Raw genomic sequence first — 23,973 nt, forward strand, 5'->3', positions numbered from 1 at the left:
CGCCAGGGCTTCCAGCCTCTGCAAACGAACTCCAGACACGTGCGCCCCCTTGTGCATCTGGCTAACGTGGGTCCTGGGGAACCGAGCCTCGAACCGGAGTCCTTAGGCTTCACAGGCAAGCGCTTAACCGCCAAGGCATCTCTCCAGCCCTCTCTTTTCTTTTTTTGGTTTTTCAAAGTAGGGCTTCGCTCTGTCCCAGGCTGGGATTCACTCTGTGGTCTCAGGCTGGCCTCGAACTCACCGACCGTACTCCTGCCTCTGCCTACTTTGATTAAAGGCGTGTGCCACCATGCCTGGCTCTCCCTCCTCTGTCTCTGTCTCCATCTCGCCTTCTTCCTCTCTAGCTCTGCCTCTGTCTTCACCTCTCTCTCCCCGCCCACCTCCAGCCTACTATTAGCCAGCGTAGCAGTCCGGCCACAGCGGATGTGTGAGGGATGACTGAGTGGTGACAGGAAGCCGACTCTTGGCCGGTTGCCCACCGGAGTGTGCGGGGTTGGCATTGGTGTCGGCTCAGGCAGGTGTACGGGTATGGGATGAAGTGGTCTTGGTGAGGAGCCCCTGTTTTCAGGTAAGCCTCTCCCAGGGGTGCATATCCAAGACAAGGCATCCCCTACGCTATACCCCATGGGAGCCCTTTTGGTGGGGTGGCCATGGAGGCTGGGAGGGGTCTGGGCCACCCGGCACCTCCCCCATGGCCTAACCCAGTGACTCTCGGGGCTGCGTGATTCAGGAGCTCCAGGCACCTTCCAGCCCTCGCGTTGCCCAGCCCAGTTTCACAGCCCTGGCAAGCCCCCAGGGTGGTCCCGTTACCATCAGGGGCTGAGGCCTGGCCGCAGGGAGCCAGGGACAGCTTTGGTGGAAAGCAGGCTTGTAATCCGTGCGGCTATAGGAGGGTGTGGGAGACCAGAGGGGAAGCTACTGACCTGGGCTCCCCCCCCCCCACCCACCGGGCCTGGATCCGGGCCTCAACAGGCACCTGCTCTACAGTTAGTGGTCTCGCTGGGCCCAGCTCTGAGGACAGGTGGCCGTGGCTAGTCAGACTTGCTCTGTTCTGTTCTGTCATCGCCATCACTGCTCTGGGACAAGGACAGGGGCTGCCAGATCTTACACTCACCCCCCCCACCAGACTCTGGGCCTTTATCGGAAATGTATGAGCCTCTTAGAAGCTGAGTTATTTGGACAAGCCAGGTGTGGTGGTGCAAAGCAATCATCCCAGCACTAGGAAGACTGAGGCAGGAGGATCACACGGTCCAGGTCAGCCCAGGTTATCATAGTAAGATCTTGTCTTTAAAAAAAAATGTGAGGGGGCTGGAGAGATGGCTTAGCGGTTAAGCGCTTGCCTGTGAAGCCTAAGGACCCCGGTTCAAGGCTCGGTTCCCCAGGTCCCACGTCAGCCAGATGCACAAGGGGGCGCACGCGTCTGGAGTTCGTTTGCAGAGGCTGGAAGCCCTGGCGCGCCCATTCTCTCTCTCTCCCTCTATCTGTCTTTCTCTCTGTGTCTGTCGCTCTCAAATAGATAAATAAAAAAAAAAAATTAAAAAAAATGTGAGGGAGGGTATTACCATGGGATATTTTTTATAATTATGGAAAATGTTAATAAAAATTGTGAAAAAAATAAAATAAAAATGTCTCCCTAGACCTTAAAAAAAATGGATTATACAGACAAACCATTGTCCCCAGAATAGCACCCCATGGAGGTTGGGCGTGGTGGCGCACGCCTTTAATCCCAGCACTCGGGAGGCAGAGGTAGGAGGATCGCTGAGAGTTCGAGGCCACCCTGAGACTCCATAGTGAATTCCAGGTCAGCCTGGGCTGGAGTGAGACCCTACCTTGAAAAAAAAAAAAAAAAGAAGAAGAAGAGCACCCTATGAGCAAAATCATCCGAGGGGTCTGAGGGCTGTTGTTTGTTGCCTTTCACTCCACAAAGCCCCCACCTGCCCAGCAACCCCACTGGGCCTCAGTTTCCCCAACCACATGCTGTGGAGGGCTGAATGGTTAAACAACATGGTCTCCCAAAGGCCCTTCATGCACAGGCCGGCCAGCTCTCTGAAAGCTGTTCATATGAAAACTGCCTACTTCCCTTTGAGCTATTTTGGCTTTCGGCAGCAGCCCCACCCACGGGCCCTGCTTGGTCCCTTGGGGCCTTCCTGGGGCTGCTGGGCTGCCTCTCCCAGGGACCCAGCCTCTGTTCTCTCTGCCCTCAGCCTATCTGCTCTCAGTGAAGGACTTAATGAGGGCCTTTAAGCAGGGGCTTGTCCTCTGTCCTCAGTCCCTCCTTCATTTCTTCATTTGAATATATATTTTTGGGGCTGGAGAGATGGCTTAGCGTTTAAACGCTTGCCTGTGAAGCCTAAGGACCCCGGTTCGAGGCTCGATTCCCCAGGACCCACGTTAGCCAGATGTACAGGGGAGTGCACGCGTCCGGAGTTCATGTGCAGTGGCTGGAAGCCCTGGCGCGCCCATTTTCTCTCTCTCTCTGCCTCTTTCTCTGTCTGTCGCTCTCAAATAAATAAATAAAAATAAACCGAATAAATTAATATATATTTAGTACACAGAGGGGCATAATCGGGAGCTGTTGAACTTTTCACTTTCTTTTGTTTTTTTTTTTTTTTGTTTTTATTTTTATTTTTTTTCTTTTGGTGAACTTTTCACTTTAATTGTCCTGAATCTAAGGCCCTGAATACAGGCGTCAAGTCATCATGTCCCACTTAAATTTGCTGAGCAGAGCCATAACTTTCTATTTTATTAGCATTAGCTAGGCCAGTGGGAATGGACTGCGACGTTGTCTCACACTGATGATCCTCAGATGTTGGCCGGCTATGTGGACTGTCTATTTCTTATTGTTGGAGTTGTTTTGATGTCTAACTAAACACAAATAAGTAGTCTCCTTCTCTCCTTCCCTCATCCCAGAAAATGAAAAATAATGCTTTTTGACATTGTTTCTGGAACTTTAAAAAATGATGGTACTATCCAAAATCCTCTTGTTTTTTTTTTTTTTTTTTTTTAATTTTTTATTTGAGAGCGACAGACACAGAGAGAAAGAAAGAGGGAGAGAGAGAGAATGGGCACGCCAGGGCCTCCAGCCACTGCAAACGAACTCCAGACGCGTGCGCCCCCTTGTGCATCTGGCTAACGTGGGACCTGGGGAACCGAGCCTTGAACCGGGGTCCTTAGGCTTCACAGGCAAGAGCTTAACTGCTAAGCCATCTCTCCAGCCCCTCCTCTTGTTTTTTGAATAACAATAAAGATTTCTTTAACATAGACTCAATCAACATCTAACCCTTTAAGTCTAGTAAGCTGTTGACTGAAAGGGTTTTGATCAGTCCAAACACCAACAAAATCTTATTTGACAAATGCTCTGACTTTTGTCTCTGTGCGTGTGTGCGCACATGTGCGTGAGGTGCAAGCCTGCAGTGCCCATCAATACCCATTGCCTGCCTGAGTTGGGAGAATTACATTACTGGTTCTGTGAGGAGGAGGGGGAGTCAAGAAACATGAAACAGCCCCATTTTGTTTAAATTAGACTAATGTTTATTGTTTTCAGAACTGGACTTTTTTTTTTTTCCTCAAAACATTTTTTTTCTTTTGCATTTAATGAAGTATTGCTAGCTGAAGCCAGTTTGACATGGTGAGAGATGTCAGACTGATGAATGGTGTGCAGCCTGATTTAAAACCAAACCCTGAACTCTTTTAAAGAACAATAATACATACTTTACATGAAATAAAAATATATATTTTGGGAGGAGGGTGCTGAAGGGATGGCTTAGTGGTTAAAGCACTTGCCTGCAAAGCCAAAGGAACTAGGCTTGATTCCCCAGGACCCCACATTACAAGATGCACAAAGGGGCGCATGCATCTGGATTTCGTTTGCAGTTTCTGGAGGCCCTGGAGTACCCATTCTCTTTCTCTCTCAAATAAATAAAAATAAAAAATATTTTTTTAAAGTTGTTTTATATATTGCCCTGGCCAGCGGGGAGTTGAACAAGGACTCGGGGAGAAGCTAACCTGAGTGGGGGAGGCAAACAGACACAAGGTGACCAAGCTAGGTATTTGTCAAGGTCTCGAAGTTTATTTTTACAAATGGGTTTTTATAGGGTTGTAGGGGGAAGGAATCATAACCAGGCCAGAGATCACAGGGTTACTGGTTAAATGTAATTTCTTTGTTTCTTCATCAATTACCGACAGCACCAGGAGAGGCTGTCACCCAGGCGTAATGGCTCCTTCATTTCTGGTAATAGATCATTAGATGAGGAAATGGAAACTTAACTTGCTATGTGGCGGTTTCTGTCAACATGGCCGAGGTTTGGTTCATAGCTCCCATATATATGTATGTATGTATGTATAAAATATAGATTTTTTAAATTTTTTGTTTATTTGTATTTATTTATTTGATAGTGACAGACAGAGAAAGAGGGAAAGAGAGGAGAATGGGCGCATCAGGGCCTCCAGCCACTGCAAACGAACACCAGATGCGTGCGCCCCCTTGTGCATCTGGCTAACATGGGTCCTGGGGAACCGAGCCTAGAACCAGGGTCCTCAGGCTTCACAGGCAAGCGCTTAACCACTATGCCACCTCTCCAGCCCTAATATAGATATTTTAAGCAAGGTGTGGTGGCACATGCCCTTAATCCCAGCACTTGGGAAACAGAGGTAGGAGGATCACTGAGAGTTCAAGGCTACCCTGAGACTACATAGTGAATTCTAAGTCAGCGTGGGCGAGAGTGAGACACTACCTAGAAAAAAAAAAGACACAAAAATATTTTTAAAGCCAGATGGTGGCACACTCCTTTAATCCCAGCACTCAGGAGGCAGAGGTAGGAGGATCGAAGTGATTTTGAGGCTACCCTAAGAATACAGAGTGAATTCTAGTTCAGCCTGAGCTAGAGCAAGACCCTACCTCACTGCAAATGAACTCCAGGTGCACATATCACCTCATCGCCTCGTGCATCTGCCTTACATGGGTTCTGAGGAATCGAACCTGGGTGCTTAGGCTTTGCAGAAAAGTGCCTTAACCGCTAAGCCGATCTCTCCATCCCCCATCCTTCATTTCTCCCCAGCTTAGCCCGTCGCCTGACCTCCCTGAGAACACCCACACTCGGGCTGGCCCTCAGGTAGGACTCCCTTCCCTGCCTTACACTCGCTTTCAGGATCACCTCCTCCAAGAAGCCATCCCTGGTTCTTCAACTCTGTGACCCACAGCCAGGATCTCGGCTCCTGTGCTGCAGAAAAGGAAACTGCATGTGTAGTCTCTTGGTGGGGGTCGGGGTCAGGGGGAGTTCCAGAACAGCCCCAAGGTGCTGAGTGTAGAAAGCTAGGGACTACAAAGTCAGCCAAACGGAGCCATGCGGCAGAGCAATAGAATATATATATATATATATATATATATATATATATATATATATATATATATATATATATATATATTATATATATATATATATATATATATATATATATATATATATATATTTTTTTTTTTTTTTTTTTTTTTTAAAGTAGTTTCTCACTCTAGTCCAGGCTGACCTGGAACTCACTTTGTAGCTCCATGCTGGCCTCAAACTCATGATGATCCTCCTACCTCTGCCTCCAGACTCCAGAGTGCTAAGATTTAAGAAGATATGAGTCACTATGCCCAGCCAATAAAGCCCTTTTTTCTTTTCTTTTTCTCTTCTCTTCTCTTCTCTTCTCTTCTCTTCTCTTCTCTTCTCTTCTCTTCTCTTCTCTTCTCTTCTCTTCTCTTCTCTTCTCTTCTCTTCTCTTCTCTTCTCTTCTCTTCTCTTCCCTTCCCTTCCCTTCCCTTCCCTTCCCTTCCCTTCCCTTCCCTTCCCTTCCCTTCCCTTCCCTTCCCTTCCCTTCCCTTCCCTTCCCTTCCCTTCCCTTCCCTTCCCTCCTTCTTTCTTTCTTTCTTTCTTTATTTTAGGTAGGGTCTTGCTCTAGGCCAGGCTGACCTGGAATTAGTCAGTGATCCCCCTACCTCAGCCTCTATGCCCAGCCTAATAAACACCCCTTTTTGAGACAGGGTCTCTCAAAGGTCTGGAGCTTATTAATTAAGTTAGACTGACTGACTGGTCACCAAGCCCCACGGATCCTCCTGTCTCTGAGTAATCTGTAAACCCCACCACGGCACCACACTCAGTAGTTTAGGCATGTGTATTGGGGTCCTCGTGTTTGCCAGTCAAGGACGTTACCCACTGAGCCGTCTTCTCGGCCTTCCTGCCTGCCTCAGGCTGACCTGGGATTTACTATGCAGCTGAAGCTGGCTTTGAGTTGATCTTGTCCCCACTTCCCTTGTGTTGGGGTTTACGGGTGTGTATTGATACTCCCACACCTGTTCAGTTTGTGGTTTTATTTATTATTTATTTATTTATTTTTAATATATTTTATTTACTTATTTGAGAGAAAGAGGCAGAGAGAGAGAGAGAGAGAAAAAAATGGGTGTGCCAGGGCCTCCAGCCACTGCAAATGAACTCCAGACTCATGCGCCCCCTTTTGCATCTGGCTTACGTGGGTCCTGGAGAATCGAACTGGGATCCTTTGGCTTTGCAGGCCAACACCTTAACTGCTAAGCCATCTTTCCAGCCCCTTTTTTTTTTTTTTTTTAATTTTTGTTTTTCCAAGGTAGGGTCTCACTCTAGCCTAAGCTGACCTGGAACTTACTATGTAGTCTCAGGTTGACCTCAAACTCACAGTGATCCGCCTACCTCTACCTCTGCTGGAATTAAAGGCGTGTGCCACCAGGCCCGGCTTTTTAAAATATTCTATTGGGGCTGGAGAAATGGCTTAGTGGTTAAAGCACTTGCTTGCAAAACCCAAGGACCAAGGTTCAATTCCCCAGGATCCACATAAGCCAGATGCACAAGGTGGTGTATACATCTGGAGTTCCTTTGCAGTGGCTGGAGGCCCTGGTGTGCCTATTCCCTCCCTCTCTCTCTACCTCTTCTCTCTCTCATAAATAATTAAATACAAAAAAAAAAATAGAATATTTTATTTCCAAGCATGGTGGTGTATGCCTTTAATCCTAGCACTTAGGAGGCAGAGGTAGAAGGATTGCCATGAGTTCAAGGCCACCCTGAGAATGCAGAGTGAATTCTAGGTCAGCTTGGGCTAGAGTGAGACCCTACCTCAAGAAACCAAATAATAATAATAATAATAAAATTATTATAGAGCTGGAGAGATGGCGTAGCAGTTAAGGCATTTGCCTGCAAAGCCAAAGGATCCCAGTTCAACTCTCCAGGACCCACATAAGCCAGATGCACAAGGGGGCACATGCATCTGGAGTTTGTTTGCATTGGCTGGACGCCCTGGAGTGCCCATACGATCTCTCCCCCCCCTTCTTTCTCTCTCTCAAATAAATAAATAAAACATATTTAAAAATATTATTATTGCTTTATTTGAGAGAGACAGAAAGAGGCAGATAGAGAGAATGCGCATGCCAGGGCCACCAGCTGCTGCAAATGAACTCCAAACGCATGTGCCACTTTGTTCATCTGGCCTTCATGGATTCTGGGAAATCAAACCTGGGTCCTTTGACTCTGCAGGCAAGAACCTTAACCAATTAGCCATCTCTCCAGCCCTCAGCTTGTTTTTGTTTGTTTGGCCAGGTTTTGGATTTATTTATTTATTATTTGTGTGTGTGGGGGGGGTTCAAAGTAAGGTCTCACACTAGCTCAGGCTGACCTGGCATTCACTCTGTAGTCTCAGGGTGACCTCCAACTCTCAGCAATCCTCCTACCTCTGCCTCCCAAGTGCTAGAATTAAAGGCGTGCACCACCATACCCGGCTAGGTTTTGGATTTATGAGACAAGATCTCAGTCTGCAGCCTTGAACTGATGGTAATCTTCCTGTCTCAGCCTTCCAAGGATTGAGATTGGTATGAGCAACCATGTTTAGTCTGGTGGCTGGGTTTGGATTTCTGTGGGTGGGTGGGTTCCCCAATCTCAGTCCCTCCACCAGAGTCACAGGGCACCTGTCACTCTCAGGGATATATGGATTGAAGCTGGCTACTTAGGACCGTCCAAGAATTCTTGGGGCTGTGTAGTGAGCCCAGAACCTTTCAGCCACAGTCTGTCTGGTTGTCAGCATGCTGGCAGGGTTACTTCCCCTCTGGCCCTGACCCACAAGTAGAGAGAGCAGGTGGTATTGCTGGGGCCAGTGCGGGGTGGGGGACTGGGCTGTCCAGGTCCAGGGACTCGTGGCTTATGAGCCCCCCTTCCCCTTTAGCCTTGCAGGTGGGGGTCACCGAAGGCAACATGAGTGCTGAGACTGAGCTGCTGTGGCCAGGGGTGGCACTTATGCTATTGCTACTGCTGGGGACTGTGGCCGGGTTGTGTGTGCGCTGCTCCCGCCCAGGTGAGGGGCACGTGGGTGCCATGGAGGGGAGGGGCGCAGAGGGTGGGTCCAGAAGCCTCTGTAGCCAGACCTGGCTGCGGTGGGAGTGGCAGGTGTATGCACCTCAGGGAACCTGCAGGTGGCCTCTACACCGTCCCTGAGGACAGCGAGTGGGGGCCTTGGTTCTTCTGGGTCAGAGGAGCCCATGGGGCCAGGACACTGCTGGGAACAAGGGGGGGGGGGGGACACTGGGGTCTGGGGAGGTGGCTTGTCGGGTAAGGGTGCTTGCTATATCCAAGCTTGAGGACTGGAGTGCAATCCCCAGCACCCACCCAAAAGCCAGGTGTGGCTCGGACTATAGCTCCGGGGTAACGTGCTTGTCTGACGTGCATGCTGGGTTCAATCCCCAGCACTGCCAAAAAGGAAGGGAGGAAGGAGGGAAGGGAGGGAGGGAAGGGAAGGAGAAAGAAGAAAGAAAGAGAAGTGGAAAGAAAGCTGGGTGTAAGCCAGACCCAGCACTCAGGAGGCAGAGGTGGGAGGATTGCTTTGAGTTTTCAAGGCCACCCTGAGACTCCACAGTAAATTCCAGGTCAGCCTGGGCTAGAGTGAGAGCCTACCTTGAACAAAACCATAAGAGAGAGAGAGAGAGTGGGAGAAAGAAAGAAAGAAAGGCAGGCAAGCAGGGTGTAGTCTATCCCAGGGTGAGGTAGGAAGCATCAGGAGTTTGACTGGGTTACAGTGAGTTCTAGTTCAGCCTGGAATGTGAGACTCTGCCTCAAAAAAAACAAACAAAAGCCGGGCATGGTGGGGGTAGGAGGATCGCTGTGAGTTCGAGGCCATCCTGAGACTCCATAGTGAATTCCAGGTCAGCCTGGGCTAGAGTGAGTCCCTATCTCTTGAAAAACAAAAACAAACAAACAAAAAATTCAGGCCTTTAATCCCAGCACTCGGGAGGCTGAGGTAGGAGGATCATCTTCGGGCTCCCTATCTCTTTATTTGAGGTAGGGTTTCTGATTGTCTCACTCCATTGCTCAGGCAGGCCTCAAACTCTTTTTTTGTTTATTTTGGGGTTTTTTGTTTGTTTGTTTGTTTTTCAAGGTATGATCTCACTCTAGCCCAGACTGACCTGGAATTATTCAGTATGTAGTCTGTGGTCTCAGAGTGGCCTTGAATTCACTCATGGCAATTCTCATACCTCCATGTATATTTTAAATTTCCAAATAAAGACGTGAGCTACCACACCCCGGCGGCCTCAAACTCTTGATCCTTCTCCCTCAGCCTCTTGAGGGCTGGATCACAGATATGCTGTCCCCACACCCAGCAAGTGTGATTGCAATGGCCAGTGGCCATCACAATGGGACTTCCCAGAGCATAGTGGAGATAGGAGTTGCGGGGGGATGGGAAGATTTCAGTCTCCCCATTCCTCTGAGCTCAGGAGCACTTGCTAATCTAATCCTGTTCTTTCAGGTGTGAAGAAAGTAGAGAAAATCTACGAGCAGAAAAACCAGTGAGTTTTTCCTCAGTGTGAATTTTACACCAGTGTCCCCAGCTCGGTATATTTAGGTGCCCTGGGCAGGCGTGTGTCTGCTCTGGTGGCCCATCTCTCCTCTCTCAAGCCTGCTCTGTGCGCTACTGGGTAACCAGCAGTCAAGAGAGGAAGAGAGAATGTTCTGGGGCAGCAGAAGTGAGGACAGAGGTTTGGCACAAGGCACAATGGGAGTCGTGTCTCAGCCTCCTTGAACACCACTTAAAAGGGAGGCCATGCTTGGTGGCACAGGTCTGTCACCCCAGCTACTTAGGCTAAAGGAGCATGTCTAGACCTCTTAGTGAGCCGGTGTCTCCTTTATTTGGTTTTGATATTTTGAGGTAGGGTCTCACTCTAGCCCAGGCTGGCCTGCAAATCACTATGCGGTCTCAGGGTGGCCTCAAACTCATGGTGATCCTCCTACCTCTGCCTCCTGAGTTCTGAGCAGGAGGATCAGAAATTTACATTCATACCCAACTACAAAGTGAGTTCAGGACCAACCTGGGCTACATGAGACCATGTCTTAAAAAAAAAAAAAAAGTAAAAAGAGAGTCTAGGCTGTGGTAGATTACCTGCCTAGAATCCCCCAGTGAGGGGCTGGGGTTATGGCTCAGTGGTAGAGCTCCTGCCTAGAATCCCCCAGTGAGGAGCTGGGGGCGTGGCTCAGCGGCAGAGCTCCTGCCTAGAATCCCCCAGTGAGGGGCTGGGGGCGTGGCTCAGCGGCAGAGCTCCTGCCTAGAATCCCTCAGTGAGGGGCTGGGGCGTGGCTCAGTGGTAGAGCTCCTGCCTAGAATCCCCCAGTGAGGGGCTGGGGCTTGGCTCAGTGGTAGAGCCCCTGCCTAGAATCCCCCAGTGAGGGGCTGGGGGCGTGGCTCAGTGGTAGAGCTCCTGCCTAGAATCCCCCAGTGAGGGGCTGGGGTTATGGCTCAGTGGTAGAGCTCCTGCCTAGAATCCCCCAGTGATGGGCTGGGGCGTGGCTCAGTGGTAGAGCTCCTGCCTAGAATCCCCCAGTGAGGGGCTGGGGGCGTGGCTCAGTGGTAGAGCTCCTGCCTAGAATCCCCCAGTGAGGGGCTGGGGCTTGGCTCAGTGGTAGAGCCCCTGCCTAGAATCCCCCAGTGAGGGGCTGGGGGCGTGGCTCAGTGGTAGAGCTCCTGCCTAGAATCCCCCAGTGAGGGGCTGGGGGCGTGGCTCAGTGGTAGAGCTCCTGCCTAGAATCCCCTTCTCAAATCCACTCTCCATCATATCCCCTCTCCCTCTCAATCAGTCTCTCTTTCGTTTTGCTGTCATCATCTTTGCCCGCTATTATGATGATCTTGTGTAGGTAGTGTCAGGCACTGTGAGGTCATGGATATCCAGGCTGTTTTGTGTCTGGGGGAGCACGTTGTAAGGAGTCCTACCCTTCCTTTGTCTCTTACATTCTTTCTGCCACCTCTTCCACAGTAGATCCTGAGCCTTGGAAGGTGTGATAGAGATATTTCAGTGATGAGCACTCAGGTCACTTCTTCCCAGCACCATGATGCCTTCTGAGTCATCCCAAGGTCACTGCCATCTGAAAAGAGAAGCTTCTCTACCCAAAGTGAGAGTAGCATTAACATATGGGTATGGACATTAAGAGAAGTGCTTACCAGGCAGTTTGGTAAGCATAGTATATACATTTACCTAGCTTTAAAAAAATGTTTTATTTTTAATTTAAAATTTTTTTTTTAAATTTATTAGAGACAGAGAGAGGGAGAGAGACAGAGAGTGAGAATGGGCATACCAGGGCCTCTAACCACTGCAAACAAATTCCAGATGCATGTGCCACCATATGCATCTGGGACCTGGAGAATCAAACCTGAGTCCTTAGGCTTTGCAGGCAAATGCCTTACTCACTAACCCATCTCTCTAGCCCTAATGTTTTTATTTTTATTTATTTGAGAGAAAGAAACAGAGAGAGAGAGGCAGAGAAAGAATGGGTGTTCCAGGGCTTCCAGCTGCTGCAAATGAATTCCAGATGCATGCTCTACCTTGTGCATTTGGCTTATGTGGGTCCTGGGGAATTTAACCTAGGTCCTTTGGCTTTGCAGGCAAGCACCTTAATCATTAATCCATCTCTCCAACCCCCTGGCTTTTTTTTTTTTTTTTTTAAGGTCACAGGGTCTTATTCTGTTGCCCAGGCTAGCTTGGAACTTGCAACGATCCTCCTGCCTCAGCCTCCAAATGCTATGATTACAAACATAAGCCACCAAGCTTTCCTCCACAACTTCTTCTGGTCCTCATCCAATCTGTCCCTTTCTCTCAGGTCCCTTGGCTGGGAAGGACAAGGCCCAGCTCAGTACAGTTCTGTGTGTTTGCAGGGGAGACGACCAGCAGAACTTTGTCTTGGTCCAGACCTACTCCTGTGAGTTCCCAAAGTGTACCAGGTCTGGGCTGAGGGCTGGGACTGTCCCCACTGAAGACTCTTCTGTGAGGCCGGGTGTGGTGGCTCACACCTTTAATCCCAGCACTCGGGAGGCAGAGGTAGGAGGATCACGGTGAGTTCAAGGCCAGCCTAAGGACTACAGAGTGAGTTCCAGGTCAGCCTGGGCTAGAGTGAGACCCTACCCCAAGAGGGAAAACAAAGTCCCTTCTATGCCTTTTCTGTACCCCTGGTTTTAAAGCCACAGAGCAGCCAGAAGTGGTGATGTGAGGGACTGGGTTGGGTGTGGACCCAACCAAACCTTTATCCCTCTTTCTTTTCAAAGTGGCCAGACAGGTATGGCCAGGACCCCTGATGGATACAGCCTCTGATGTGTCACCCCCAAGGTATGAACCAGATGTAGAGACCCTCACCTGGCTGAGCTCCTCCAAGAACCTCCCTCTTGGGATCGGCCTCTGAGGGCCCCCAGGGAGGGGTCTGTCCCTTCTCTGGGGGGGGGGGTCTCCTCAGCCCTTGTTTCTCCTGTCCCTGCAGGAAGGACAAGATATTGTTCTCCCATTACAAGGGTGAGTGGCTGTGGACAGGGACAAGTCTAGCTGAGGGGCTTGGGTCAAGTGGGATAAGTACTGGGTGGGGGAAGCTATCCTGAGAGCTCACCTGTGGTGAGAGGGCACCCGCCTGCAGAGGGCACGGGGCACCTACAGAGGTGTGACCCCTGGGCCCTTTCTAGAGCTTTCAACTGGGTGGGGGCGTGGCCTGGAGGAGGACAACCTGGCCTTTTCCTTCCAGATTCAGGGTCCCCCAGGTACCAGAACTTCATAAAAGGTAGGTGACTCCAGAGGGGGCAGGCACAAGTAAGTAGGGCCACAGGGCAGGAGTTCGAGCTAACCCATTTGCCCTCTTCCAGGGAGCCAGCATGAGCCAGACACATCCTACATGTGAGTGACTAACCCTTGCTTTGCCCTGCCAGCCAGCCTATCTCCTACCTGTCCCCCTCCGACCCCCCTTGCCAGCACCCCCCCCCCAGCTTCCTTATTTATGAGACACCCTGTGTAAGAACACAACTCTGGCTAGTATTGTTTGCCCTTAAGTGACCATGGTTTTGTGGGGACAGAAGGTGTCTTCTGTGTGTGAGGTCACTCATCCTGTGTCATCGGGTCAAAGACAAGTTACAAGGTGGGTATGGTGTTTACACCTCTTATTCCAGCACTCTGGAGACTGAGGCAGGGGAATGGAGAGTGGGCACCTGGCTTGGGCTATATAGAGATTCCCTCTTTAAAAAAAAAAAAAAAGTACCTGGGCGTGGTGGCGCACGCCTTTAATCCCAGCACTCAGGAGGCAGAAGCAGGAGGATAGCCACATGTTCGAGGCCACCCTGAGAGTACAGAGTGAATTCCAGGTCAGTCTGGGCTAGAGTGAGACCCTACCCCCCAAAAACCAAAATAAATAAATAAATAGCAAAATTAGGGACTGGAGAGATGACCTAACAGTTAAGGTGCTTGCCTATGAAGCCTAAGGACCCAGGTTTTATTCCCCAGTACCCACGTAAACCAGATGCAGAAGGTGGTATATGCATCTGGAGTTTGTTTGAAGCGGCTGAAGGCCCTAGTGTGCCCATTCTCTCTCTCTCTCTCTCAAGTAAATAAAGAAAATAAAAGTTAAAAAACTAAAAGTATCCATAGTGAGTTCCAGGTCAGCCTGAGCTAGAGTGAGACCCTACCTTGAAAAAAAAAAAAAGGTAGAGCTGGAGAGATGGCTTAGTGGTTAAGGAGTTTGCCAGCAAAGCCAAGGGACCCAGGTTCAATTACCCCAAACCCACATAAAGCCAGATGCACAAGATGGTTGCATGTGTCTGAAGGAGCTAGAGACCCTGGCGTGCCTCTCTCTCTCTCTCAAAAAGAAAGAAAGAAAAAAACTAAAAGTGAGCCAGGCATGGTGGCTTGGGAGGCCTGAGACTACATAGTGAATTCCAGGTCAACCTGGGCTAGAGTGAGACCCTACCTTGAAAAACAAAAAAACAAAAACCAAAAACACGAAAACAAAACAAAACAAAAACAGGCTGGGACTGCAGCTCTGTTGGCAGAGCGTTTCTAGCATTTGGGAAGTCCTGGGTTCCATCCCCAGCACTACGTAAACGGCGTGGTGGAGTATACTTGTAATCCCAGCACTGGGGAGGCGGAGGTAGGAGGACCACCCTCAACTACATTGATGACAAGTTAAGAAACAAATGAAAGCCTGACATGGTGGTGTCCGCTTTTAGCCTTCAATCTCAGCCCTTGGGAGGCAGAGGTAGGAGAATCACTATGAGTTTGAGGCCAGCATGGGCTAGAGTGAAACCCTACTTTTGCCCAGCTATAAAAGAAAAAAAAAAAAAAAGGCCAAGTTACAGAGCTCCCCAGAACCCCATGATGAAATACTCTCTGGCCATGTTTCCTCATCTCAGAAGTGGGGAACACTGCAACCCAGGAAGGTGGGGCCTTGTTGAAGCTCACCTAGCTAGGTTAACTAACACCTCTGCAGGTCCAGAGTGGCTCAGGGGCCATGGGAAGTGGTTAAGGTCACCAGGGCAGAGACCTTGGCGGAGCAACCTCCAGCAATGACCACTGCCACCCTAGATTCGGGGTGTACCCCCTCCCTCCATCATGAGACCCCTCACCCCAGTATGAGCCTTCCCATCAACCAGCGCTGGGTCTGTTTTCTTTCTTGTCCAGAGACCCAATCCCCACGAACTATTACAACTGGGAGTGTTTCCAGAAGCCCCTGGAAGGTAAGGTGGAGCCGAGGGTGGCCGGACTGGGTCAGCAGAGGTGGGGCGCTGGAGGGAGGCGGTGGGTGGGCAGGGCAGGGCAGGAGGAAGTGGGCCAGTGCAGACGCGGATGAGGACACAGTGGTGCGGTTGGGACAGGACGGGAAGCAGAGGTGGAGTCTGCGGAGGGTTGGTCCCTTGTGTGCAGAGCTGGGCAGCCTGCATGTCAGATGGGCGGGGACAGTCTTGTGAATGGTCCAGCCACCTTGGCTTTGCAGAGAGGGACACTTGAGGAATGAGGAGTGGTGGTGCCCGTTGAGGGAGACAGGGGCCTGAGTGTCTCTCCCACTTGGCTCTGGTCTTCCCTGTGATGTCACTTCTTGCCACTTTTTTGTTGTTGTTTGAGGTAGGATCTCCCTCTAGCCCAGGCTGACCTGGAACTCACTCTGTAGTTCTGGCCTGGCTTTGAACTTGCAGCAGTCCTCCTAGTTCTGCCTCCAGAGTGCTGGGATTAAAGGCAGACATTTTTTTGAGACAAGGGTCTCATGTAGCCCAGGGTGGCCTGGCACTTGCTCCAATCTTCCTGCCTCAGCCTCCCAAACTATGGGAGGGATTACATTTTTTTTTTTAAATTTTAAATATTTCATTTTATTTTTTGGTTTTAAAGGTGTGCACCTTCATGCTTATTTTATTTTATTTTTCTGGTTTTTCGAGGTTGGGTCTCATTCTAGCCCAGGCTGACCTGGAATTCACTCTGTATTCTCAGGGTGGCATTGAACTCACAGTGATTGTCCTACCTCTGCTTCCCGAGTGCTGGGATTAAAGGTGTGTGCCACCATCCTTGGCTATTTTTATTTATTTATTTGAGAGAGAAAAAGAAAGAATGAGCATGCCAGGGCCTTCAGCCACTGCAAATGAACTCGACACATAGGCCACTTTGTGCATCTGACTTACATGGGCCCTGGGGAATCAAGTCAGGATTTTTTGGCTTTGCAAGCAAGCACCTTAACTGCTAAGCCATCTCTCCAGCCTGGCTTTTTTTTTTTAACATGTGCACATGTATGTGGGTGCATGTGCATGCATGTGTACATGTGTGCAGGCCAGAGGTTGATGTTACGGGTTTTTCCTCCGTCACTCTCCACACCATTCCTTGATACAGGTGCTCTCTCTGAGCCTATAGCTCAGCAATTGGCTAGATTAAATGGGATTCCATTTCTACCTCCCATGTTGGAGAGTTCTAAGCCAGCCTGGGATATGGAATGAGACCATGTCACAACAAGAAAAGTGGGGGAGGGACACAAAAGACTAGGTCTGAGGAGATGGCTCTGTGGCTTAAAATGCTTGTGGCATGAGAATGGGAACCTGAGTTTGGGTTCTCAGAACCTGAATAAAATGTCAGATGTTCCTTTAATCCCAGAATTTGGGAGGCAGAGGTAGGCGGATTGCCGTGTAAGTTCAAAGCCACCCTGAGAATACATAGTGAATTCCAGATCAGCCTGGACTAGAGTGAGACCCTACCTCCAAAAACAAAAACAAAAACAAAGTTGGATGTGTGGCTGGAGGGATGGCTTAGTGGTTAAGGCGTTTGCCTGCAAAGCCAAAGGACCCAGGTTCGGTTCCCCAGGACCCATGTTACCCAGATGTACAAGGAGGCACACTTGTCTGGAGTTTGTTTGCAGTGGCTGGAGGCCCTGGTGTGCCTATTCATTCTCTCTCTCTCTCTCCATCCCCCCTTTCTCTGTCAAATAAATAAAAATAAAATATATCTTTTTAAAAAGTCAGATGTAAAGCCGGGTGTGGTGGCGCATGCCTTTACTCCCAGCACTCGGGAGGCAGAGATAGGAAGATCGTCATGAGTTCAAGGCCACCCTGAGACTCCATAGTGAATTCCAGGTCAGCCTGGGCTAAAAGACCCTACCTTGAAAAACCAATACATAAATAAATAAATAAAAAGTCAGATATAGTGGTATGCACCTGTAATTCCAGCACTGGGAAACAGAAACAAGAGGACCCCTTGGGCTTGCTGAATAGCTTTTTTTTTTTTTTTTTTTGGTTTTTCAAGGTAGGGTCTCACTCTAGCCAAGGCTGACCTGGAACTCACTCTGCATTCCCAGGCTGGCCTTAAACTCATGGTGATTCTCCTACTTCTGCCTCTGGGGTGCTGGGATTCAAGGTTTGTCAACATGCCCAACTTGCTAGCTAGCTTTTCTAGCCAAATTGGTGGGCTCCCAGTTCAATGAGGACCCTATCTCAAAGAATAAGGTGGAAAATGACCAAGGAAGACCTCTGACATTGATTTGTTTCCCCTCCACATGGACATATACTTGCACATATATGTACAACCGCATGCATAGGAACACACACATATTCAACATATACATACATGTAGAAAAACAAACTTAAGCAAAAAAAAAGTGGGGGCTGGAGAGTTGGCTTAGCAGTTAAGGCATTTGCCTTCAAAGCCAAAGGATCCTGGTTCAACTCTCCAGGCCCCACATAAACCAGATGCACAAGGGGGCGCACGCATCTGGAGTTTGTTTGCAGTGGCTGGAGGTCCTGGCGCGCCCATTCTCTCTCAAATAAATAAATAATAAAAAGCTGGGTGTGATGGTACACGTGTAATCTTAGCACTTAGAAGATAAAAGATAAGGATCAGGAGTTCAAGGCCAACGTGGACTACATGTATTCTGACTCAACAAAAGGCTCAACTGGTCCAGGAAAATGCTGGAGCCCTGGGGGAGGGCTTATGGGTCCTGCTGGGGTGGCGGGAGTGTGGGAGGGACAGTCAGAGCCCTCCTGCAGGTTCCATGGCTGCTCCCTTCTGTCGGCAGATGACGACGATGATACCAACTCCTACGAAAACGTGCTCATCTGCAAGCCGCTCAGTGCCGCATCGTCAGGTGAGGGAGAACAGGCCAGAGCCACCTTCCTACCTGATGAGGAGATGGGTCCCCGAGGCTCAGAGCCTGGCCTGGCCTCTCCACGTGTCTGGGACAGCATGGCCCAGGGTCCTTGCCAGGAGGCCCCTGAAGGGCAAAGAGCCCTCAGGGAGACTGTCATCCCTCACAGGGGCTGGCACCAGGCTCGCTGGCCCTGGGGACTGGTCAGGTGGCTGTCGATGCTCAGACTTACTGATGCTCTCGGCCCCTTCCCCACAGATGATGAGGATTATCATAACTCCGAGGCCATCCATAAGTGGAGAGAGTCCAGGAGGGCCGTGGGTATGTATCCCAAGAGCAGAGGTGGCTAGGGCAGGGGGTGACTCAAAGCAGGTAGGGGGCTGCTGATCGGGGAGGCTGCAGAGGGCTGGCACCCCTCTACCAGGGCTTCCCTCAGGAGCAGCAGGTCCAGGGCTTTGTGGGCACATCTGCTCTTGGGGCAGGGTGACCAGGCATACACAACGTGGGTCCAGTCCAGTGTGACATTTCCCGCAGCCTGGGGACCTGCAGCTGTCTGTGCCTACAAACCATGCCCAGCTCCTGCCTGTCCCAATCCACAGGGCCAACACCCAGAGCGGCACGTCAGTCCCCAGCTGGAAGCCCAGAGGAGGACTGTGGGGAGCCGGATTACGTGAATGAGGATGTGGCCACAGCCAGGAGAGCCTAAGGGAGAATGGAAGGAAGGTACGATCCTTCCCCCTGCCCTGGGCCAAGGGGGAGGGGCTGTGCCAGGTGCCAGGGGCCACCGCAGAAGGGGAGAGGAGAGGCATTTCGGGGCAGTGAGAAGCGTGTGTGGAAGATGCTTCCAGCAGCCCACCTGCCCTGCTTCCTGTGGGCCAGGGTCCCCTGTTGGGTCTACGTTTGGCTAGGTGACCGGTGGCAGTGTTCACATGGGTGCTGTCAAAGAAATCCAGTGAAAAACGGCTCTACCTAGCCCTCTCTATATGTCCTTGAACAAGTGACAACTCCCAAGAACCAATGTCCTCACACAAATGGGGGCTGGCGGCATTTACCGCTAAGGCAAAAAAGCTGGACATAAGTCTCCAACCAGCAAGAGCTGGGTCAAAGCTGCAGAGCACTAGGGAGATGGCTTAGCAGTTAAAGACACTTACTTGCAAAGCCTAGTGGATTGCAAAGCCTGACGGCACAGGCTCAATTCTCCAGTTCCCACATAAAGCCAGATGCACAAAGTGGCAAATGCATCTAGAGTTTATTTACAGGGGCAAGAAGTCCTGGCCCACTAATTTTCTCTCTGCTTGCAAATAAATTTAAAAAATATATTTTTAGGGGAAACTGGAGAGATAGCTTAGCAGTTAAGGAACTTGCCTGTGAAGCCTAAGGACCTACGTTCAATTCCCTAGTACCCATGTAAACCAGATGCACAAGGTAGTGCATGAGTCTGGAGTTCATTTGCAGGGGCTAGAGGCCCTGGCGTGTCCATTCTATCTCTTAAATAAACTTTTAAAGACCTACAAACAAAAAGTTTAAAAAAAAAAACCTGCAAACAGAAGGGCATGGTGGCCTTTAATCCCACAACTCAGGAGGCAAAGGCAGGAGAACTGCTAAAAGTTCGAGGCTACTCTGGGACTACAGAGTGAATTCCAGGTCAGCTTGAGCTAGAGCAAGCTCCTACCTCAGAAAAGAAAAAAAAACAAAAAAACAAAAAAAAAACACAATCTACAGAGACGGGTGTGGCTTAGGGGTGGCCAAGCACCCACTTGGCATACTTGAAGGTCTGGGTTCCATTTTAAGGAATGAAATAATTTCTTTTCTTAAACAGCAGCCAGGCATAGGGGCACACACCTGTAACCTCAGTAATTTGGAGAAGCAGTTCAGAGACAGCCTCAAACTGCTTAAGTTTTGAGATTGTGAAACCGTGTCTCAAAAAAATGAATGAAGTCTGGAGAGATGGCTTAGCGGTTAAGGTACTTGCCTGCAAAGCCTTTAGGACCCAGGTTCAACTCCCCAGGGCCTATGTAAACCAGATGCACAAGGTGGTACATGTGTCTGGAGTTCATTTGCAGTGGCTAAAGGCCCTGAAGTGCCCATTCTCTCTGCCTCTCTCTCTCACTTTTTTGTTTTTTGTTTTTCAAGGTAGAGCCTTGCTCTAGCCCAGGCTGACCTGGAATTCATTATGTTGTCTCAGGGTGGCCTCGAACTCATGGCAATCCTACCACCTTTGCCTCCTGAGTGCTGGGATTGAAGGTGTGCACCACCATGCCTGACCATTTCTCTCTGAAATAATTTTTTTAACTTATTTATTTATTTATTTATTTATTTGAGAGCGACAGACACAGAGAGAAAGACAGATAGAGGGAGAGAGAGAGAATGGGCGCGCCAGGGCTTCCAGCCTCTGCAAACTCCAGACGCGTGCGCCCCCTTGTGCATCTGGCTAACGTGGGACCTGGGGAACCGAGCCTCGAACCGGGGTCCTTAGGCTTCACAGGCAAGCGCTTAACTGCTAAGCCATCTCTCCAGCCCTGAAATAATTTTTTTTAAAAAAATGAACAAAATAATATGGGCTGGAGAGATGGCCCTGAAATAATTTTTTTTAAAAAATGAACAAAATAATATGGGCTGGAGAGATGGCTTAGCGGTTAAGTGCTTGCCTGTGAAGCCTAAGGACCCCGGTTCGAGGCTCGGTTCCCCAGGTCCCACATTAGCCAGATGCACAAGGGGGCGCACGCATCTGGAGTTCGTTTGCGGAGGCTGGAAGCCTTGGCGCGCCCATTCTCTCTCTCTCCCTCTATCTGTCTTTCTCTCTGTGTCTGTCGCTCTCAAATAAATAAATAAATAAATAAAAATTTAAAAAAAATGAACAAAATAAAAGAAACATGCCAGAACAGGTAAGTTCAGTAGATAAGTGCTATGGAGACAAACAGGTAAGGAAAGAGGCAGGAGTAGGGGATTTGCAAAATTATTATTTTTTTGTTTTGTTTTTTCGAGGTAGGGTCTCACTCTAGCCCAGGCTGACCTGGAATTCACTATGTAGTCTCAGGGTGGCCTTGAACTCATGGCAATCCTCCTACCTCTGCCTCCCGAGTGATGGGATGCACCACCAGGCCCGGCTAAAAATATTTTTATTTGAGGTGGGAGATTACAAGAGCAGAACCTCTTGCCGCTGCAACAGGCCTCCGTACACACGTGCCTTTGCACTATAGGGAATTGAGCCAAGGCCGGCAGGCTTTGCACGCAAGTCTTTGAGTGCTGGGCCCTCTCAGCCATACGGGTTGCAGCGTAAGTCAGGCTTAAGCTTTCTGGCACTTCGCTCACGGAGGACACTTAGACAGAGGTAGCGAGCAAAGTGGCATCAGGTGGGCAGTGGGTAGTAGCAGAGGGTGAAGTTGGGAGCCACCCAGGCAGGTGGGAGGCTCAAGCAATCAGGGTCTTGCTAAGTAGTTGAGACTGGCCTGGAAATCCTGACCCTCCTGCTTCTATCTTGAGTTCTGGGATTACCGGTGCCGGTCACAGCGCCCGGTGATTTCCCTTTTCCAAGAAGCAAAGAGAGCAAGAGCTGGCAGGGTCTGAAGGTTTGGGAGGTGACAGGCTCCACACCATGTCTGCTGACAGATGTCTTCTACTGGATGTGTGGGATCAGGGGGGTCAGGCTATGTCATCCTGCCTCCTCGGTGTGGCGCAGCCCAGGGATGTGGCTAGATTGATCTGTGTTTGAGGGAAGTGTGGGCACAGATGTTTGGCCACCCTGCCTCTAGAGAGACTTCCTGTGTGGTGGGGCTTTCACAGTCCAAGTCTTGGTCACGAAATATCAAGGGGTCAAGCTCAAAGCACAGTACCAAGAATTAGACACAACTGAGACTGCTGGATGTCTGTATTTTGGTGTGATTTTTAAATTTTTTTTTGAGGTAAGGTCTCACTCTAGCCCAGACTGACCTGGAATTTACTATGTAGTCTCAGGGTGGCTGTGAACTCAGTGATCCTCCTACCTCTGCTTCCCAAGTGCTGGGATTAAAGGTGTGCAGAGTTTTTTGAGGTAAGGTCTCACTCTAGACCAGGCTGGCCTGGTGAGTGCTGGGATTACAAGCATGCACCATCACACCCAGCAATAAAATACACACACACACACGAGTGGTGGTGCACACCTTTAATCCCAGCACTTGGGAGGCAGAGGTAGGAGGACTGCTATGAGTTCAAGGCCAGCCTGAGACTACACAGTGAGTTCTGTCCTGGGCTAGCAAGACACTACCTCAACAAAAACAAAAAAACATTAAAGAGAGAATAAACACTCTGGATATATGCACCACTTTGAGCATCTGGCCTTGTGTGGATACTGGGGAGTTGAAACTGAGCTGTCAGGCTTTGGAAGCAAGTGCCTTTAACTGCTGAGTCATCTCCCCAGCCCAGGAACTGTGTGCGTGTGCACGTGCACACGTGCAGGTATGTGCGGGGATGTATAGACCAAGCACTGACATCGTGTGTCTTCCTCCGTTACTTTGCACCTTATTATTTTCTTTCCAGGTTAAGGCCTCATTCTTTTTTTCTTTTTCTTTTTTTTCCAAAATTTTTAAATTTTTCTTTTGTTTTTATTTTTATTATTTGAAAGTGACAGAGAAAGAGGCAGAGAGAAAGAATGGGCATGCTAGGGCCTCCAGCCACTGCAAGCCAACTCCAGATGTGTGCATCTGGCTAATGTGGGTCCTGGGGAGTCGAGCCTCGAACCGGGGTCCTTAGACTTCACAGGCAAGTGCTTAACCGCTAAGCCATCTCTCCAGCCCTTTTTCCAAATATTAGCAATTTCCATGATTATAAAAAATATCCCATGGTAATACCCCCCTTTCCCCTTTGATACTCCATTCTCCATCATATCCCCTCCCCATCTCAATCAGACTTTTATTTTGACGTCATGATCTTTTCCTCCTCTTATGATGGTCTTGTGTAGGTAGTGTCAGGCACTTTGAGGTCATGGATATCCAGGCCATTTTGTGTCTGGAGGAGCACGTTGTAAGGAGTCCTACCCTTCCTTTGGCTCTTACATTCTTTCCACCACCTCTTCTGCATTAGACCCTGAGGCCTCACTCTTGCCTCACAGCAGTTCTCCCTTTGCCTCCTAAGTGTTAAGATTAAAGGCATGTGCCACTGTGCCCGGCCTGCCTTACTGTTTTTGAGACATGGTATCTTGCTGAACCTAGAGCTCACCCATCCCTCTAGTATAGCTAGCCAGCGAGCCCCCGGAGTCCTCCTGACTCCCCAGTGCTGCCGTCAGCAGGTCTGCTTCTTCCTGAGGCAGGACAGCCTGATCCCAATCCCAAATCACCCTCTAAGAGGCCTCCAAGAGACACTATGCAAGTTGAGGCCAACCTTACCCTGGTGACAAACTCTCCTTTCTACTGTAGGGCTGAGGGACCGCGAGCTTCTGGGGCCACTTTCTGAAGATCGTTCGGGGAGGTTCCGTCGTCAGGCCCTTGCTGCGAATATTCCTGAAAGCGGCACCGACTCACACCTGACCCTGGGACACGCCAGGAGCAGCTGTAACTGCAGCATCCCCGCCTCCAGCTACACCCCGGGCTTCCCGGGACACAGCCCCGGCTTGACGGCATCTGGTTCCACTTGACTGAATGCCTGGGATTTTGGTCCCAGTATCTTAAGCAAAACAACAAAAGACACCCAAAAGCTGTACAACACCTTGAATTAGTGGTTTTTATTTCTATTTTTTAAATTATGAGACAAGGTCTCACTGTTTCCTAGGCTGGTCTTGAACTTATGATCCTCCACCCTCAGCCTCCCGAGTTCTGGGATGACCTGGCCTTTTTTTTTTTTTTTTTCTCTCCTCCCTTGGATCTCAAATTTCTTACTAATCTTGCTTTCTGAGAACTTCAAATGACCACTGTTTGTACAGTTAATTTATATAGGTAGAGCCCTTTTTAATATTCTCCATTTCAGGGGAATCTCCCAGATTCTGTCTTTCCTCAAGAAGCATTACTAACTTCAACAGATGAGCCTGGGAACGCGGGAGCCCGAGGTCTTGGCCCTTCAGTGAGAGCTTCTGCTTGTCCTGGACTTCCATTCACTCAGGAAGAAG

The 23,973-nt window shown here is 49.6% G+C and overlaps 1 protein-coding gene across 1 annotated transcript; it reads left to right on the forward strand.

Moving 5' to 3' along the window:
* Nucleotides 1–433: 433 nt before the first annotated feature.
* Nucleotides 434–23,693, forward strand: Lat2 (linker for activation of T cells family member 2). Its single transcript, XM_045143824.1, has 13 exons — nt 434–568; nt 8,221–8,349; nt 9,796–9,835; nt 12,190–12,233; nt 12,577–12,637; nt 12,786–12,817; nt 13,041–13,076; nt 13,159–13,189; nt 14,963–15,018; nt 17,829–17,897; nt 18,156–18,218; nt 18,497–18,620; nt 23,288–23,693. Exons 2-12 carry the CDS (start codon nt 8,250–8,252, stop codon nt 18,601–18,603), a joined length of 639 nt encoding a protein of 212 aa, XP_044999759.1. The 5' UTR covers nt 434–568; nt 8,221–8,249; the 3' UTR covers nt 18,604–18,620; nt 23,288–23,693.
* Nucleotides 23,694–23,973: the final 280 nt, after the last annotated feature.

This window comes from Jaculus jaculus, chromosome 2 (assembly GCF_020740685.1).
Source record: "Jaculus jaculus isolate mJacJac1 chromosome 2, mJacJac1.mat.Y.cur, whole genome shotgun sequence".
Classification (NCBI taxonomy): domain Eukaryota; kingdom Metazoa; phylum Chordata; class Mammalia; order Rodentia; family Dipodidae; genus Jaculus; species Jaculus jaculus.

What these genes read in the sequence shown, in the direction of transcription:
- Lat2 (XM_045143824.1), top strand. Translation starts at nt 8,250, where the DNA reads ATGAGTGCTGAGACTGAGCTGCTGTGGCCAGGGGTGGCACTTATGCTA. An exon ending in ATTGTTCTCCCATTACAAGG is followed by an intron (nt 12,818 to 13,040) that starts GTGAGTGGCTGT and finishes TTTTCCTTCCAG; the next exon opens with ATTCAGGGTCCCCCAGGTAC. An exon ending in TTTCCAGAAGCCCCTGGAAG is followed by an intron (nt 15,019 to 17,828) that starts GTAAGGTGGAGC and finishes TTCTGTCGGCAG; the next exon opens with ATGACGACGATGATACCAAC.